The 20336-nt window shown below is 40.5% G+C and overlaps 1 protein-coding gene across 13 annotated transcripts in view; it reads left to right on the top strand.

Moving 5' to 3' along the window:
• LOC129769663 (potassium channel subfamily K member 18) overlaps nucleotides 1-20336 on the top strand; it is a 95101-nt gene that overhangs the window by 30864 nt on the left and 43901 nt on the right. For all 13 annotated transcript variants that reach the window (XM_055772057.1, XM_055772064.1, XM_055772067.1 and 10 more), the window contains 2 exons: nucleotides 243-390; nucleotides 1722-1879. In XM_055772057.1, coding sequence (XP_055628032.1) covers nucleotides 243-390; nucleotides 1722-1879 — 306 coding nt within the window. The remainder of the gene's footprint in view (nucleotides 1-242; nucleotides 391-1721; nucleotides 1880-20336) is intronic.

The raw sequence follows: 20336 nt of genomic DNA, 5'->3' as shown, positions 1-20336 counted from the left end.
CACCAAGATGCATGTTATAAATTGAGGCAAAACCAAAATTACCCAAGACGGCTGATGTCCAACCGTTGCGTCATATTCTCTCACTAAATCAAAACCGGTACTTTTTAGCCACATTCATGTTATCCTGCAACCTAATGTAGAATGATGCTGTAGAGTTTCACCCTCGAAACCAACATTTCAACTAAACGGCGTACCATACGTTCCCAGTTCGAGCTCATCTAATATTTATACTTCAATTACAGGTGCGTTCATGTTCATCGCGATCGAAGATAATGAAGCTTTAGAAAGGTTTGCTCAAATACCGTCCAGAAGAAACGAGACTGCCATGCGACTGTGGCAGATATCCTGCTGTGAAATAAATGTGTTCAACAAAACCATGTTCGAGGAAAGGTGAGTAATTTTCATTCACTGTCCCGTGTCTTATCGTCCGCAATCCTTTTCAAACTGCTCGGTCCTTCCGTTAGAAATCACCTCCCACCCCTCCCCGCGGCTGCCTTGTCAACGAGTATGGCTCAAATGACACAATATTCCCGAAAGACGGCTCTGATTCAACTTTGCCTTCCCTGGGAAGCTAAAGTTCGATCAATTTAAAACCATTTATACGGATCCGTTCAATTGACCTGGTTCATCTTCGTTTTAACTCGAACAAAGCGTCACACCACGCTCTGCTTCCTTCCTGACATTAATTAATGTTCGCTTCGCTTTCGACTCATCTCCTTTTGATTTGGGTCCCAAAAGGAAGCAACCAAAAGAGCCTCGAATCAGACGGACCAATCCCGCCGAATGATAAATCATTAATGGATGCTACTCGACCAGAGCATTCCATGAAACACAGTCACAGACACGAAAGTGTCATGTTTCCCGTTCATTAGCACTTATTTATTCATATTTCAGCGAATTAATGGGTTGAATGCTGAAACAATGATCTATATTTTAGCATAATTGTGGATACCCAGAAAAAGTATGCAATGTCGACAAACATTAGGACAATTAGAATAATGGTTAACCTGATTGATTCAATAGAAGAAGCATCCTTTTTGTTCATCTTCCTTCTTCATCTAAAAAAGTAGTGATCGTATGACTACGAATTGCAGTGGTTTCCGAAAATTGAAGAAAGTTTTACATGAGTCCAAATTATTGTTTTGTAGAATTTACTGGTCTAAGGTACCGATGTTGAAATATTTTACATCATTTGATTCACCATTGAAGTTCGATACAAAATTGAATTGTTCTGTCTCTAGTAAATGACGAAGAGAATATTGCATAAATAATCTTCCATTCTTCCTACACTTGAATTTGTGATATTAAATTCCCGCGAACGCAAAATCTACCTAAAGAGAATTAATTGAATAAGATCACTAAAATATGATGGCTTGTCTATGGTTTTACAAGTGACAGGGAGATTGGAAACCGACAGAATTGTTATCCCAATTCTACAAAGTTATAAATCTTAGCATTAGAAAATTGGCTTCTGTCGAAATCTAGGCGAGGGGAGTGGAGTGGATTTTGCGGATGGTCTCTCCTTTCCGCTAAATCTTCCCAACCGATCGGAATCTATGCCCTGGGTGAACTCACTCCACTTTATGACTTCCTCAGCTTCCTCACCAACAAAAATGAATTCTGACAAAGCCCTAATTCAATTATCGATTGCTCTTCTTAGAAAATTCATTTCCGTACACTCTGTTTTCTTTTCTCCCATTGGTTTCATTCTTTCCTTCTAGAGTAGGAGAAGAAATACGGGCATACCAGGAGAAGATTGTCCTTTGGGCTCGCAGAGGCTGGCAGGGTAGTGACATCACGCTGGAAAGCGAAACGATGGTGAAGCAGTGGTCCTTCTCCGGAGGATTTCTATACTCCCTCACAGTTATCACTACAATCGGTAAGTGCTTTGTTTGTTTCTCTTATTTGTCCTATTATACTGTATCATTCCGCTTTTGGAGTTGATTTTTATCAGTTTGCATCCAAAACCAATCGCATGAGCATAAGCATTCCGGCTAGCTCGTGAATCAGCGAAAGTGTACACTGTGCAAAACAGCAACAATAATCTGTAAAATAATAATAACCCTTTGCATTCGAGTTTTTACCACTGATATTTTTAGCAACTTAATGCAATTTCAATTAAAATATCATAAACTGTTCCATCTAATAATCTACCAAAAATTTCAATTGACTGATCGAAAATTTTAGATCTAAATTCTTTATGTAGCCCTCAGATTATATAATCTTTGATTAGAGCGATCGGAAAAAACTGCAGACTATTCTCATTATCGAAAATTCGTAACATCCGAACAAGTTTAATAGCAAGTGAAAGATACAATAGAACCTCGTTTATCCACGAAAGTAAGTTATATAGACGAATTTCAAGCCACCTCGTTTTAGGAATTGACAGCACCTTCTCAGATTCCAGTGAAGCGTTGTGTGTATAAAGATATTGGTCATTGGAAGAACTTGTAGCTCAAAAAAAACTAATTTTTGAAAAGGGATAATGTTTTTTTTTCTTAAATTTTTACAACAATTTCCAACTTTAAAACGAGCAAGTCAGAGCGCTATATCTCTTCCGGGGAAGGCCTCCCGGGTCGTTGGAGGCTTAGGGGTGCGTCTGTCTCCATGTTAGGGTCGGCGCCCCGAAAAGGTTCCTCTGACAGGTGAGACTCTAATATACCTTGCTACCCCGATGTCTCCCAGGCATAGGAGATACACCCAGAAAATGGAGCTACGACCACAAAGAGTAATAAGAATGCGATCACCCGAGGAGGGTCCCCAAACTGGAGCTGGTCCTGGAACGGGCGTAAGAGCGAGCGGCCAGCGGCTGGAGGGTGATGTGCAAGAGCGGACCGGGTTCAATCCGAAGAGCTACCGCCACACGGAAACAGCAGCCATCGACATCACCCATGAAATGCTGCGCCTACGAGACGTGTCGAGACCCTTTGTCGCGCCCCAAAATCCCGAAGTTGCAACATTCTCGCAGGCTGACAAGTTCAGTAAAGCTCATGAACGAGCACGTTCTTCCGTTGCACTTGGTTGATGCTGAGAACATGGAGGACCTGCAACTGAAAGTTTACTGTGCTGCTGTGGCGACCGCTTAAAGTTTAGGATACCGTATAAGGCCAAGAGCTCTGCTCCCTTGGCCGAGTGGTTAGCGTCATAACTAACATGCCGGGTGTTCGGGTTCGATTCCCGTTCTGGTCGGGGGAATTTTTCGTCAAAGAAATTTCCTCCGACTTGCTCTGTGATCACGCGTATTCTAGAGCTTGCCACTCAAAATGCATTCAAGGCGTGTTATTTGGCATAGAAATCTCAACTAAGTACTAATAAAAATGACGCAAGTAATACTACGTTGAGACGGCGAAGTTCCTCTAGGAACGTTAGTGCCATTGAAGAAGAAGAAGAAGATAAGGCCAAGAGGCGGACTGCTCCAACATCTCCGTGAAAGGCGTGAGCCTGCATGACAAAGGAGATTGGAGCAACGGATCCTAAACAAGCGCGCCGCAATTGGAAGGCCGATGGCGTACAAAACAGGCAGCAGATCGGTGAAGTTATGTCACCAAGTTGCTGTGATTGTGCGGCCTACTGAACTTTGCCAGCTGGGAGCTCACCAGCTGACGGAAAAACTCGACACACTGGTATAGCAATTGAGCGTCTCAACTACACGGCTGAAACCTTACTCTGACTCTGCAAAGCGTCAGGAACAAAATCGGATGTTCAGAGATAACGAGATCGCGTTCTTTCAGCCCGCTTTGATTTTGTCTGGCACTGAACCCCCTCAGTAGGAAGCTCAATAGGAACGGTCATGGCTATAAAATAGGGTATGGCGACGGCGCCCACGAAGAGGTACCCATACCTGTTACATGAACAATCTCAAGGTCTACGCTGATTCACGTCAGCGTCTAGGTGTAGCTATCCGGGTTGTCTAAGATAGCAGCAGGGACATCTGAATGGAGTTCGGCCTCGACAAGTGCCACTGTGTCCATCTACTGAAAGGACAACTCACCGAATCTGGAGGCTACGAGGTCTATTATGGCGAGTTTATACAAGACATGGTTAGGGGCGAATCTTGCAAAAACCTTGGATTCCGGCAACTCACCGGGATTCGCCACTCCGACATCAAGACGTTCTTGAGTCGGGTGAACTGTATCCTGAGGACTTTCCTCAACGCGGGGAACAAGGTACGCGCGATCAACACACTCGCGGTTCCCCTGCTGACCTTCAGTTTTGGTGTAGTCAAATGGAGTAAAATTGACCTAGAAGACCTTGAGAAGAGGATGAGGAAGCATTCGAAGAGGCCGGAATGCACCATCCTCAATCGACACTGGAGAGAGCTTCACTAACACGCAAAGAAGGAGGACTTGGAATAGTCGACATATCTGCACTGTGTGTTGCCCAACGCGCCAACCAAAACGCGCTATACCAGGCTGTCTGTGCCGCTGACAGAGGATACAGCGCTCAGCACTTGGCGTGAGCGGAGTACCAATTCAACTGCAATCTGCAGACAGTGGAGGAGAAGATTGCAGCTTAGAAGCAGAAGACAGTGCATGGTGCCCAACCCATCAACTGGACCGGCCAAACGTTCTCAAGGCCGCATCTAATATGTGGCTAACGCGTGGTGAACTCTCTTCAGTAGTTGAAGCCGACATGATAACCATCCAGGAAAGGATAATGCCGACTGAAGGTGGTGCGTCTGGCATCAAGACGTTGATGAAATTTGGGAGGCTGTCCCGTTTTGACCAACGCAGCCTACACCGAGCGCCACAACAACGTGGGCCGCATTGTTCATCGACAACTGGCCCTCTAATGTGGTCTACTGGAAGACAACGTACCTAACTACCGATACTTGCCTTTACCTGTCCTGGAAAACGACCGTTTCAAGTTGTACTGGGATCGCACTGTTCTGACCGACCTCTCGATCCACCACAACCGCCCAGATATAATGATTTACGACAAAAGCGACCGCAAAGTCACCATCATCGATGTCGCTATTCCACTGAACCAAAATCTGGAGGAGACCCACGGTCGCAAAACTTACAAGTACCGACCATTGGCCGTGGAGCTCAAGGAACTGTGGGGGCTAAGAGAGGTCCCAAGACTTGTTCCAGTCGTTCTCTCTGGAACTGGAATTATCCCGAAGACACTTCTGGAAGCGCTAAAGGTGTTGAACATCGAGAAGGAATTGGCCGGCATCCAAAAGTCGGTCATCCTTAGCACCTGCGCGATTGTCCGACAATTCCTAGGTCAGGACTGAAACAGCACGAGCATGAAGATACGTGCATTCCGCAGAGCCTAGTTCCCCTCTGGCATTCTGAAGCCCGGGGGCAGGTGAATATTCTGGTTAGGTTCGCCTAGTTAAGAAGTGAGAAGTTTGCCAGAAAAATAAATTTATTTTTTTTCAGAAACTTTTTTTAATTCTCGAAAAAATGTGTGAAAAAATGCGGCCCAAGTGGAAGTTTTTGGATTAGAAATCTTTGTAATTTTGTCACTTTTTTGAGAAAAAAATCTAACTCTGAAAACTATAAGATCTAAAAAATTTAAAGAAAATATCAAACAAACAAAAATGCGTTGAATTTTGTTTAGAACATTTTTTTCTCTTCAAAAGAGTTTTTTTAAGTTCTGAAATAAAATTATATGAATAGCTCATATCAGCCAATCCATTCCAGATCGATTTAGTGGTTCCCATATTTTCGAGAACATTGGTAATTTTATTACTTACTAAAAAATATTAGACACATATTTTTTTAGTTTTTCATTAGCCGTAACCGTTCACCATGGAGGTGCGGCTCAAACAGCATCTGCCTGACATCCAGCGGCTGAATACGAAATGCTTTTCCCCCGAAGCTATAGCTAAGATTGCAAACCCGTCGTTGAGGATAGGGTCCTTGGGCTAGTAACCCACTGCACCCGAAGTCAACAACCTACCGTTTTGTCTCAAATTCCGAACACTTAAGCTTTGATGGCCATTGAATAGTGTCTTATTACTCAAAATGGTACCCTTTGGCGAAATTATTTGATTTTTGGATACAATAGAGCCTCCTTTTTCATTTGACTACAATAAAATTGGTTTACAAATACATTTTCATGGTGTAAAGCTAAAAAATTTGATCATTGAGTTATTTGTAACATTAAAGTTCAGTAAATTCACATTTAAAAAAGAAGTGTCCGCAATTTGAATCATGCGTAGAAACTTGATTCATATTCTGAACACTACTTCAATATAAATTTTGATGAAGATTTCTGCATAACATATAATTTTTTTCACCCTGTTATTGTAGGTTCTTACATTCTCTAGCACTTGACATGAAAACAACAAACAAAATAGTTGAAAAAACTATAAAAACTGAAAAATTTGCGATGCTTGTTTTCCAGAATTACAGAATTTACTAACCCAAACATTTTATCGTTGGTTTAGACTATCACGTTTTCGCAAATGTCTAATATTATAAACCATAGGCTGTATCGATACCTGTGAATGATGTCAAAATGAAGCCTATACCTCAAAGAATGTCTGTGTTTACATTATTCAATAATGTATAACACAAAAGTTTCGTAAATTTAAATTTGGAATTAAAGTGTTCGGAATTTGAGACTGTTCGGAATATGAGACAAAACGGTATTACGGACACCCATGTTAGAAGATTATGGACTGAATTGACGGCAACGATTTTTAGGATGAAACAACGGACACGAATTGGAACAGAAAATATTCTGACCCTAGCGCAGCAGGAGAGGCACATGATGCTCGAGATCTTAGGGCTGTGTGAAGTCATTTGGCCGAACTTTGGAGAACACCGGCTACCTTCGGGACAGGTACTACTGTACTCTGGCATACATTGTGACAACGCTCCATACCACCGTGGAGTTGGCTTCCTGCCCAGGGCGCGGGCTCACGCGGCACTCTTGAAGTGAGAGCCTAGAAGCGGCAGGGTGATCGTAACCAGATTTAGAACACGCGTGCGAGTCCTTACAATAATCCAGAGTTACTATCCAATGCCATCGTGGACAAGATTCCGAAAGGTGACATCAAGATCCTGATGGGCGACTGCTACGCGAAGATAGGTTCCGACAACATGGACTATGAGCGCGGCATTGGACGCCACGATCTAGACGAGATGAGCGAAAACGGCGAACTGCTTGCAGAGTTTCGTGACAACAACGACATGGTGATTGGGGGCACGTTTATTTCCCATCGACCAGCACACAGAGTTACGTGTGGAGGCGATCTGGCGTAGCGGTAACATCCATACCTCTCACGCAGAGATCACGAGTTCAATTCTCACTCCCGACATTCTTCCAAAAATGGAAGTAAAAGTGACGAACCAGCCGAATTGTGTTGAAAATCACTATAATAAAGAAAAAAAATAAACAGAGTTACGTGGGTCTCAAGTGATGGTTACACCGAAAACCAAATTGACCACATCTGCCTCAGTCGAGTGTTTAGATGGAGCCTGTTTGACGTACGGAATAAACTCCCGCTTCTGACCACCATCTTCTCATTAGAGAAATCTGTCTACGTGTAGCAGTTCAATGGAGGGAAGAACGCCGAATAGAAGATCTTAACGTGAAAAGGTCCTTTGCGAATGAACTTGGGACTCAAGCCGAGGATGTTCCTGTTGGTTGCAGCGTCGAGAACCAGTGGATCGCCGTCAAGAACGCCTTCGTCGCAACCAGCGAGAATCACCTGGGTGAACTATGTGCCCGGAGAGAAGAATGGCACCTGGATGAAGATAGAGGATAGAAGCTACACCAAAGTCGCGATAGAGTGACGAAGAGCGACAACACTTCAGCGTGAGCCGCCTTTTATGAGACGCATTTCCCGCGTCAACACAGAGACGTCGTCATTGCGAGAGATAGAAGCAGCAATCAGAAGTACGAAATCCAACAAAGCTCCGAAGGTCGATCGCATATCAGCCGATAGGCTGAAAGCAGACCCCGCACTAAATATCAACAAAAGTCTTGCATCATTTAGTCGTAAATGTCCAGAAAATTGCAACATTTTGGGCATCCTTATCAAGGTTCCAAAGAAAGGGGACCTGACTGAATGCGTCAACTGGCGAGGCATCGTGCTGCTGTGCGTAGTTCTCAAAGTCCTGTGCAAAGTAAACCTCAACCGGGTCAAGGAGAAGAAAGATCCTCAACCACGATAACTTATGAAATGCCCTGAGACGCAAGGGAGTTCCGGATCAACTAGTCAATCTAGTATCGGTGCAGTACGAGGCCTTTGCGTGAGCCTTGCACAATGGACTCTTGTCTGATCCAATCCGGGTAGCGGTTGGTGTTAGGCAAGGCCGTTTACTTTCACTACTATTCGTCATCGACGAAGCCATGGTGGGCACCATCGACCGTGAACCGAACCGAGGATTCCTTTGGGAGCCTATTAGGATGGAGCACCTCAACGACTTTGCTTTTGCTGATGACATTGCACTATTATCGACGCAGCGCTCTGATATGCAAAGTAAGCTTGACGACCTGGCCGCATGCTCTTCCGCGGCTGGCTTAAAAATTAATATCAGCAAGACGAAAGCTTTAAATGTCAACACGGTCACGCCTTTCAGGTTTACAGTACCAGGCAAAGCAGTGGAGAAGGTCGGGAGTTTCCAATATCTTGGTAGCCAGATTGCGTCAGATGGTGGTACGAACAACGATATATGCCCGCGGATCAAGAAGGCGAGGGCTGCCTTTGCGAGGCTGAGGAAGACATGGAGGTCAAACCAGATCAGTCACCATACCAAAATTTTTGATTCCAATGTAAAATCTGTTCTGCTTTACGTATGTGAGACGTGGGCGTATCAGCAGAGAACGCGCGGAAGCTTCAGGTCTTCGTGAACCGATGCCTGAGATATATAATGAAGAGCTCAATCGTCGTTGCTATCACATGCCGATTTTGACAGAGATCCAGGAACGTAAGTAGCGGTGGGTCGGAGAGACATTACACAAAAATGGCACTGAAACTTAAAGACATGGGCTATATTGGAACCCGCAAGCACAACAGCAGAGGCAGACCGAGAGGTTCCTGACGACGGAGCCACACAGACGAGATTAGAGGAGTCAACCCAAATTTGACTTGGACACGGGCCAAGGCGAGAGCTGCGGATCACCCAGGATGGAAGCTTCTAACGAAGGCACTATGCTCCCAGCGTGGAGCACAGTTCATTTACGCGAGTTTACCCGACATCTACCCGAATGTAACATATACCCGAATGCGAAATCTAATCGAATGTAACCTTTACCCGAATGTAACAATTACCCGAATGCAGAAGGAAAATTTCGACAAATCAGATAATGGGTTTTGTCGAATTTCCTGTTTATAAATAAGATTAAATCGAAACTACATGAGAGAGGAACAAAAAATACGAAGTAAAATCAACAATAGCAACGAAGAAATTTGAAATGATGCTGGAGACTTCGCTGTGTCATTCTTAGAAATTAGTGTAGGCACAATTAACATGCCGTATTCTTTGCTTCCCGTATTGGCCTTTAAGACTAAAAGATCATTTAGAAATGAACACGGGCTATGGAATATTTCGAAAATTATGCAGGTGATTTTCACATAAAAAAGCAAAAACAAAAACGCCTTGAAATGTGAAAAAAAAAATAATAAGAAAATCAATCGTGCTTACGTATTAACCGCAATATTAACCATCGCGGCGCAATTATTATTATGAATTTATTTTGTCGTAATAAAATTTATTCAGAAGCCAATATATTGCGGATGAGGATAAGGAAACGAGGCGGCCTCAAGCCTCCGAAGTGTCGCAATCTGAGTCGGCCACCGACCCGCCGATGGAAGCAGCTGCCACTCACAAGCAAACCTGTGTTTCACTAATTGTCCGGTTAGTTTGAAACATAGGAGACAATTCTTTAGTTCGGAGCGTTAGCGAGCGTCGGACGGCATACTTTTACGCGGTATTTTTTTGCATTGAAATATGAATGATATATCTCAAAGCAAAGATCCGTTCGTGTAAACGTTCTATCCATAAGAATGGTATTCGAGTGACCTTGTTTCTCGGGAATGTCTTAAAATCTCGTTGTGTTATAATACTGTTCATTTTACCCCTTCCAACGAATTATCTGTCGTTTTGTTTAGTTTTTTTTGGATCTTTTCAATATTTAATTTTATGAATTTCATGACGACTGCTTTAAATTGACAACTTTATTCTACCCGTGTGGGCTACGTGATCCAAATGACTGGATAATGTTTATAATCGAATTTGAATGTCCATCATTCATACAAAATTTATAATTTAATTAATATAAAAGTGAAACTTTGAAAAATATAATACACAACGTCTATCTCTGTCTCTCTCTCTCTCTCTCTCTCTCTCTCTCTCTTTTTCGATTTTAGTTAACTCACGCAATTTACGTGTTTCTACCGTGTGTGTGTGAATGTGAATTTGTTATTTTTAATAACGCTTATCAGGATTAAAGTATTACCTTCTAATCGAATATAGCTGTAAAAAGTACATATGGATAAATGCTACTTTCAGGTAAATGTTACATTCAGGTATATGTTGCATTCGGGTAAATGTCGCAAGGATCAGCATCTGTTCCATTAATGGTCAAAGCTTCAATTTTCGGTAAACAAAAACTAACGATCGTCTGCTTTTGGATTCATATCTACAAAAATATCGAGGATTAGTCTATGTTATTTTGTGCGCAACAATAACAATAAATAACATATCAATATGTTTCAAGAAGCCATCTCAACACGTTTGAAGGCCATGAGAGAGATTCAGAAGATAGGAAAATGGGTTCCACGTGAGCGTTCAGTAGACAGCAGGGAAACAATAAAATCACAAAAATTTTGGATTTATCTATTATTTAGTGAGAATCCAAAATGAGAAGGATATTGGGTAGGTCCAGAGGAACTATCATCATCGGTTGCATGACCGCATCGCTATAGACGAAAGACAATGTTCTATGGTTGGTGGGATCAGAAGAATTTAATCTACAATGAGCTACTTAAACCTGGCGAAACCTTCAATACTAAATGCTACCGACAACAAATGATCAATTTTAACCGAGCTTCGGATGAAAAATGACCGGAATCCCATCACACACTGCAAAACAGATCAAGGAAATGATCGAGTTGGTTGGGAAGTTCTTCCAAATGCGGCTCATTTACCAGATTTGGTTTTTCCTGATTACCACCTATTTGCATCGCTTCTATTATTACAAAAATGTGGGGAAATTACTCGACGAAATTACTGTTTGCTTTCAAAGAAATTACTGTTTACTTTCAAAGAGGAACAGTCCTCTTAGGCTGGTATCCACAAATTGCCGAAGTGACGAACAAAACGTATATCTATCGATGGAAAACACTTTGAATAAAACAGACCGTTTCATATTAATGCAATAAATATGTGTACTCTTTGAAAAACGGTTTTATACTTGTGCATCTTCTTTATGTAAGACTGTTGAAGAATATGAAACATTAAATGTTTAACTTTCGGTAGCTTGATATCCTCAATATTCCTTCATGAATTGTCCATAACCGAAGAATCCTAAACAAGTTTTGTTTTCCCAAAGCACCAGGGTCCATTACAAGGAAATGCAGTCAACAGTCTACGATAGACTACATAGAAATGTGTTAGAGCTTGGGGTGGCTACAGGTAATTTTTGTAACGATTTTTGCATATCATTTTCATTAGCATGCTGCATTATGCATTCAACTGTAGCTGGCTTCAGAATTTCGAACATCAAGATTCCTGCAACACTTTAAGCGATGGCCACGGCAGTCTCACTTCGGTTAATAGCGAGACCGTCTGGAAAAGATCGAAAATTCCATCGCATTCAGTTGGAAGAAAAACTACTACTTCTGTTTTCGCTTTGAAGCATTTCCGTTTTATCCTCTCGCTTTTTTTGCAACATTGATTTTTTTTATATCGACACATCCAAGGACAGCCCTATCCAGTGTTGTCCTTTATAAATAAGGTATGAGATTGCACTGTGAGAATTTACAGATAACTTTCAAAGAATGTATTCATCAATGACGTAAAATGTGCTACATGAAACCACAAATTTGAATCATGATATAACTACTAGTCAAGTTCAATGGATCGGCAAACTTAACCGCCGACAACACCGGTACTTGAAACGATACCACGAAAATTATCAACATTGTTCGCACTAAACTATCAATTTTCGAATACATTTAACAGTACTAGTTGGAACATTTACATATTAGATGGTGGCGGAATCATTTCCTGGACAACATCACACTCCTTGGGCGCGAGCTCCCACCCCAGAAGCATGCGGCAAAACACCTCTAATCCCTTGTCTTGTGTGTATGAGTGTGTTTAACAAGACTCCAGCAGCATCGAGAGAACATTTTTCTCGTTTTTCGACCCACTGCAGTTGGGTCATAGTGAATAGGATCGCAGTTCATCATACGCCCTGTAGAAGCGGGACCATGCCGACACATAGGTAACCGCCGAATGATGAATAGCGTGAAACAAGCGGTTACAAGTGTTTTGTTTTTCCATCTTGGGGCATTCTGCAATGTTCTGATCCCACTTGTGTTGAACGCTTACAATAGGTGGATGTAGCAACCGCCTTCGTTCCCCGAGCGATGATTTAAGGTGTATACATATATTTTTTTTTGTTTTTTTTTCTCTCTCATGGTATCTTTGAGACATTATTTCATACCCACGGGAGAAGGTAATACATGAGTGGAATTATAAGTTGTTCGGAAAATGTACACAAGAGCTACAGGCCAATTTGGGAGAGGGGGGATTTTCGTGCAATCTGAAGAAGAGTAATTTATGGCAGCATCAACATGTTCCACCTTTTCATATTTCTTCATTTAATAATTATGCTCGTTATAATGCTCATATTGTACATTTCACAGTGACGGATACTAATGAAAATCCAACAGGCCTGATTCCATTTATCCAGAAAATTATATTAAGTTTCAAGTTGTTACTTTACTGTTTTGGTACCATAAAGCTCAGAATTATTTAACTTCATTGAATGTATTCATTCTTCGAGTGAACCTACACAGATAATATCTGTGATATTGTGTATCACATATATAGTTAAATATACATAGAGAACTGAAAGTAAATAATATTAATTATAATAATGATATTCAAAAAATAAATAATTTTCTATAATTAAGAACACGATAAAGTTCTTAATTATAGAGTTTGCAGCGATCGATCCGATGCACAGTGGGGCCGTTCTGAAAAAAGACGGTCAGAAATCTCTTCTCGTCTTACGTTACATTTTAGAGCATGGGTGTCTTCAAAAGTTGTTCAGAATGTTGATTCGAATAATTTGGCGGTTTCATTTAAACTCTTACTAAGTTACAGTAAAAATTTAAAAAAAATAACTTTTTATACTTACGAGATAGTTGAGTTATGTCTTAAGCAACATTGTGAAACTATAAATTTTATGAAACTTTGCTGAAGATATATAATATCTATCTAACAGTCCTTCAGAGATATTACTTTTTTTCTGGGGAGACACAAATTTAAGGTCTGATAAAGAGATAGAATCAAAAATTGATTCATATATTAATATAATGCAAATAAACATCAATAGTTGATAAAGTATGAAGAAAACAGAGTAAAATTGAGTAATTTGTGCTGTAAAAATTGCTATAAAAAGTAACGTTCCCGAGAGTTCCCGAGTTCAAAAAGTAGTTTTCCGAGTACTTCAAACCCTGACGAACAAAATGACGTTGAGTATTGATGCACAAACGTGCACATTTTCGAAAAAAAATAATGATTAAAAGTGACATATTTTTGCTTTGTAACCACTATACATCGCAATGGTGTCATTTAACGCTAATAGTGTCTTCAGCAAAGTTATGTATTTTCATGTTATCTAAAACTTTGTGGAACATAGTGAGTTGATATAACGTGATTTAGGCATAACTTAAGTTGAAAAACTAGTTGTGAGATAGTCTCCCCAGAAAAATAGTTATATCTCTGAAGGACTGATAGATAGATATTATGTATCTTCAGCAATGTTTCATAAAATTTATAGTTCTACAATGTTGCTGAAGACATAACTGAACTATCTCGTAAGTATAAAAAGTTAGCTTTTTTTAATGTTTACTGTAACTTAGTAAGAGTTTAATGAAACCGCCAAATTATTCGAATCAACATTCTGAACAATTTTTCTGAAGACACCCAAGCTCTAAAATGTAAGGTAAGACGAGAAAAGATTTTTGACCGTCTTTTTTCAGAACGGCCCCACTGTTCGTTGGACCGAATTTTCCACAATTCGACCACACATTTCGACTGTAATGATGCGAATTGTATAATTGTATTGCTATAATTGTTGTATAGCAATTTTTGATGTTTTTACATACCTGATACACATGGAACGGTATATTTATCATTTATTGAAATACTACAATTAGAAGCACTATACAGAAGTCGTCAATAATCTACATTTGTCACGAAACTAAAATAGATGCGTAGAGTATCAAAGCTACCAAGAACTCTCTGAGCAAATGCTTCTAATAACAGCCATCTTATTGCGTAAGGGTGTAACATTCTCAGAGGCATTTTTACAGAAGACCCTGGGTCTCATCAAATTTATTGCTTCGCGAGGGACTACAGCTTAGGTTGCTATAAATGTCATGATTTATATGTTTAGTTCCATTTGGTATGTCATTGGGTAATTGTTAAAAGTTCATCTAATTTAACGAAATCTATACAAATCATTAACAGTCTGGACTAGACAAAAGGTAGTCTGGATGTCTGAATAATTTATAAAAGTATGGAAGATTCTAGATATACCTGGAAGCCTGACAACATAATGTTTTCACTTCGCTTCTTTCTCTTTTTACCATCTTTTTCTATTTTCTTCCCATTTAATTTCGACCTTATTTTCAAACCAATTTTCCGAGAACTAAGAAGGTCTTCGCTCAGCACAGAGGGCAAACAATCGGTTTGACAAGATCTACCACTGCCACGAAACTGGAAGAATTGTCGTTATTATAGTTTATCGTGACCAACGGCAACAATTGCTGACATTTAATACTTCGGATATACGTCGTATTTTGATCAAACATTGTTTTTTATGGGAAAAACTTCTGAACAATCAATGCAGTGGTAGGCAGAATGATATTCGACTTCTGCTTCTTCGGGAACAACAGTTTATCGATGCTTTAGTGAATTTAAAATGGCCATATAAGCACCGCAGATGCACCTCGCTCTGAAAGGCCAAAAGAGACTACGAATCCCGAAATCGTAAAACAAGTGTATCGACTCGCTTTGAACGATCATCGCAAAGAGTGAAGTTTCGAGAGTTAGCTGAGGCTGCAGACATTCCACAAAAAAGAGTGGAATACATTTTGCACGACATTTTCGGCACGAAAAAGCTATCCGCGCCATGGGTGCCGCGTTTGCTGACCGTCGACCAAGAACAGTGGCGCGTTGATGATTCAACAACCGGTTTGGTGTTGTTGAAGCGTAATCGAGTGGATTCCTTTCAACGTTTTGTTACAATAGATGAAACGTGGATCCATTACCGCAATCCTACGTAAATACAGCTCTGCCCAAAACATTATGTGAAATCTGGATAGTTGTGAAATAATGAAAATAAGAGTAACAATTTCTGGTGCGCAGCAACTGGAAGAACTATGACATAGCACAATTGATTCGAACGATGATCAAACCACTTTGGAATATTTTAGCTAGGAAATAATAACTTTATCTGCTGAATAAAGGCGAAGAAATATCTAACTGATCGCAAAGTCAAGCGATCGTTCGCCTGATATTAGACCGATTATGGCCATATGATAAGGAACATTGAGAGTGAAACATTGTACTCCAATCTTGCTTAAAACTTTCGTCGCCCCGTCACCCAGCTATGGGTGACACTTTCCTCGTTCAAATTGAATAGGATTTTCAAAAGGAATTTGACAGAATAGACACCTAAAATTAACTATAGGATATGGAGAAAAATAATAAAATCATAACCATATTAATATAATATAAAAATTGTACGGATGGTTTGTACTGCAGTTTTTTGCGAAACCCGTATTATATGACTTTGGTATGTGCTTTTGTTGTCAATTCGTCTTCAAATAGTAAAAAATTTCACTAGATCATTTAAAAGATGTCTACAAACTAAGTTTGATCTTCATTTAATAATTCATCCGCAAGTTGGGCTCCGCGAGAAACTCAAAAACGGCGCATTGGGTGTCGAACGTGTTTAAAAATATTACACTTGGAAAAAAAATCGGATTTTGTTTTCGTTACCTAGTTCTTCAGCTTTCAGGAAAAAATATTTAAAAAAAATATCGCCTCTGGTCACGAGACCATGTTAGCTATAAAAAAAACAAATACAATCAATAATTACAAAATCAATATTCAATTTTTTTCAAGTATAATATTTTTAATAACTAATTGACTTTATGACCTCTCGCTTTGCTCGAATTCACTATCGTTAGATTGCAAGTGGAATGTAATCCAGGACCCCAACGGTAGTGATCACTTGCCAATCAAAATTTCCATCACCATTGGGTCGAATTTTTCTGAATCTATAAACATGGCATATGACCTCACAAGACACATTGACTGGAAAAAATATGCGGACGTGATTGCTCTAGCCATCAATTCCAGAGATGGTTTACCTCCATTGGAGGAGTATAACTTCCTTTCTCGTTTGATCTATGACAGCGCGGTTCGCGCTCAAACGAAACCCATCCCAGGCTCCACTATTCGTCGAAGGCCTCCCAATCCATGGTGGGATAGCCAATGTTCCAAGCTTTATCAGGATAAATCGAACGCATTCAAAGCTTTTCGGAAACGTGGAACCCCTGAAAATTTTCAGACGTATTTGGACCTTGAAAATCAATTTAAAAACTTGATCAAAGGGAAAAAACGTGCTTATTGGCGAAATTTCGTGGGAGGTTTGTCACGAGAAACGTCAATGAAAAAATTATGGAAAGTGGCTCGAAACATGAGAAATCGCTCTTCATCCAATGAAAGCGAGGAATATTCACATCGATGGATTTTGAATTTTGCACGGAAGGTTTGTCCTGATTCCGCTCCTGTGCAAAAAATTGTTCGAGATATACCACAAGATAGGTGCGATCTTGATTCCGAGTTTTCGATGGTAGAATTCTCTCTTGCTCTGCTTTCATGTAACAATTCTGCTCCGGGATCGGATAGAATTAAGTTCAACTTGCTGAAAAACCTCCCTGATGTGGCGAAACATCGCTTGTTGAATTTATTCAATCGGTTTCTGGAGCATAATATTGTTCCAGATGATTGGAGACAAGTACGAGTTATAGCTATTCAAAAACCCGGAAAACCCGCGTCCGACTTCAATTCGTACCGCCCAATAGCAATGCTGTCTTGTATACGGAAATTGTTGGAGAAAATGATCTTGTTTCGCCTTGATCGATGGGTTGAAACGAATGGCCTACTCTCAGATACACAATATGGGTTCCGCAGGGGCAAGGGGACGAATGATTGTCTTGCGTTGCTTTCTTCAGAAATTCAAATGGCTTACGCCGGAAAAAAACAAATGGCTTCAGTATTCTTGGACATAAAGGGGGCCTTTGATTCTGTTTCAATAGAGGTTTTGACAGACAAATCACACTCTCGGGGTCTGCCGCCTCTATTGAATAATATGTTATATAACTTGCTTTGTGAGAAGCATATGAACTTTTCTCACGGAGATTCGGCAGTAAGTCGGGTCTCTTACATGGGCCTCCCCCAGGGCTCATGTTTAAGCCCCCTTTTGTACAACTTCTATGTAAGCGACATCGACAATTGCCTTACACAAAATTGCAGCCTAAGACAACTTGCAGATGATGGAGTGGTCTCTGTCGTAGGATCAACAGAATCCGACCTACAAGAACCCTTACAAGATACTTTGAACAATTTTTCAACCTGGGCCATTGGGCTAGGGATCGAATTCTCCACGGAGAAAACAGAGATGGTGGTTTTTTCTAGGAAGCATAGACCAGCAAAACCAAAGCTTCAACTTTTGGGTAAACCGATCACTCATGCTATGTCATTCAAGTATCTTGGGGTCTGGTTCGACTCCAAATGTACTTGGGGGGCCCATATTAGGTATCTGAGTAAAAAATGCCAACAAAGAATAAATTTTCTCCGTACAATTACCGGCACCTGGTGGGGAGCCCATCCCGAAGATCTTATAATGTTGTATAGAACAACTATTCTCTCAGTGATGGAGTATGGCAGTTTCTGTTTTCAATCAGCTGCCAAAACACACTTAATTAAACTCGAGCGAATTCAGTATCTTTGTCTCCGTATTGCGTTGGGATGTATGCCCTCAACGTATACCATGAGTCTCGAGGTTTTGGCAGGCCTACTCCCACTAAAAGATCGCTTCAATTTATTATCTCTTCGGTTCTTCATCCGGTGTAAGGTCATGAACCCATTGGTGATCGGAAATTTTGAGCGGCTGATCGAGCTAAATTTTCACTCCGGATTCATGAGTTCATATCATGAATTCATCTCCATGCAGGTTGATCCTTCTTCGTATATTCCCAACCGTGTTTGTTTCCCTGACTACATCAATTCCTCTGTGCATTTTGATCTGTCCATGAAGCAAGATATCCATGGATATTCAGATTACCAACGATCGAGGATCGCTCCAACGATCTTCGATGAAAAATATAGGGGTATCAATTGTGATAATATGTACTTTACTGATGGGTCCACTATAAATGAGTCCACAGGATTTGGAGTGTTCAACGAATTTTTTAGCACCTCACACAGTCTTCAGAATCCTTGCTCAGTGTATATTGCTGAATTGGCAGCAATTCATTGGGCGCTGGACAGCGTCGCCTCACGACCTGTTGAACACTATTACATTGTAACGGATAGTCTTAGCTCTGTCGAAGCTATCCGTTCAGTGAGGCCGGAAAAGCACTCGCCGTACTTCCTTGAGAGAATACGAAAAATTTTGAGTGCTTTATCCAGACGCTGTTATGTCATTACCTTTGTGTGGGTCCCTTCTCATTGCTCAATTCCGGGTAATGAGAGGGCTGACTCATTAGCAAAGGTAGGTGCGATTGAAGGCGATATTTATCAGCGTCAAATCGCCTTCAATGAATTTTACTCTTTAGTCCGTAAAAATACCATCGCTAACTGGCAACGCAAATGGAACGAAGATGAATTGGGCCGGTGGCTTCACTCGATTATCCCTAAGGTTAGCCTCAAACCATGGTTCAAAAGTCTGGACTTGAGTCGGGACTTTATTCGCACCTTCTCCCGACTCATGTCCAATCACTGTTCGTTAGACGCGCTACTCTTTCGTTTCAATCTGGCCGGCAGCAATATCTGCGTTTGTGGCCGAGGTTACCACGACATCGAACACGTTGTTTGGTCGTGTGAGGTGTATCTTATTGCCAGATCGAATTTAGAGAACTCCCTTCGGGCTAGAGGAAGGCAGCCCAATGTGCCGGTGAGAGATGTGTTGGCCCGGTTAGACCTTGATTACATGTCCCAAATATATGTTTTCCTTAAATCTATCGATGTTCGTGTGTGATTATCCTTATATCCTTATACCCTCCATTTCTTCCTTTGTGAGTAATTGGTCCGCTTGCTATAAACAGAAGAATGAAATGTAAATTCACAACTGATGTACGAATAGATTTAAGAATTGAGTGTGTGTGATTATCAACATTGTAATAATTTCCTTATACCCCATCCTTTTCCTGAGAAAATGTCACCCTTTTAATCTCGAGTCCACCACGAGTAATCGGTTTCCCACATTACTAACCATAGATTTAAGAAAATTGTTCATATATATAGTTTTAAAAATATATTTAAGATTTCGGCTCCTTTAAACTTATGTAACTGAGCCTGTAAAAATAAACGAATTTATAAAAAAAAAAAAACTAATTGACTTTAATTTTATATGTCGATCATCTGAATCGGTCCAGTAGCTCAAAAGTTATAATTTTTTTTTAAAATACATTTTTAGAAAAATTGTGAAAAAGTCGATTTTTCAAACCATCCTAAAATTGAAATGGGACCCTAATATAAAAATTAGAAAATACGGGTTAATATTTTGCGATAAAGAACAAAACTTCCACTTTTCACGAAAATCTGAGAACCGCTATATCAGTTTGGCATGAAATGACTGAAATTCAATACAGATTTTCTGAGAAATCTAAGATGAAAACTTTTTTCAGACCACCCCACAGATATTATTATGGCAACCCTGGTACTCAGTATGAGCGTAAGAATCTTATGACACAAAGTTAGCGACTCTTGTCCCGCCCAAGTCCCTAGTCAAAACGGTCCGCTACTGACCGGTTGGCTTACCTATTTTTTTTTTATTTCTCATTGTCGACTTGGGACCTCGGGAAAACTGTTTCGACCTTGTTTTGAACCCCCTTAAAC

This window comes from Toxorhynchites rutilus, chromosome 2 (assembly GCF_029784135.1).
Source record: "Toxorhynchites rutilus septentrionalis strain SRP chromosome 2, ASM2978413v1, whole genome shotgun sequence".
NCBI lineage: Eukaryota > Metazoa > Arthropoda > Insecta > Diptera > Culicidae > Toxorhynchites > Toxorhynchites rutilus.
The sequence above is the reverse complement of the archived record's forward strand: the minus strand, read 5'-3'. Positions and strand labels throughout refer to the sequence as shown.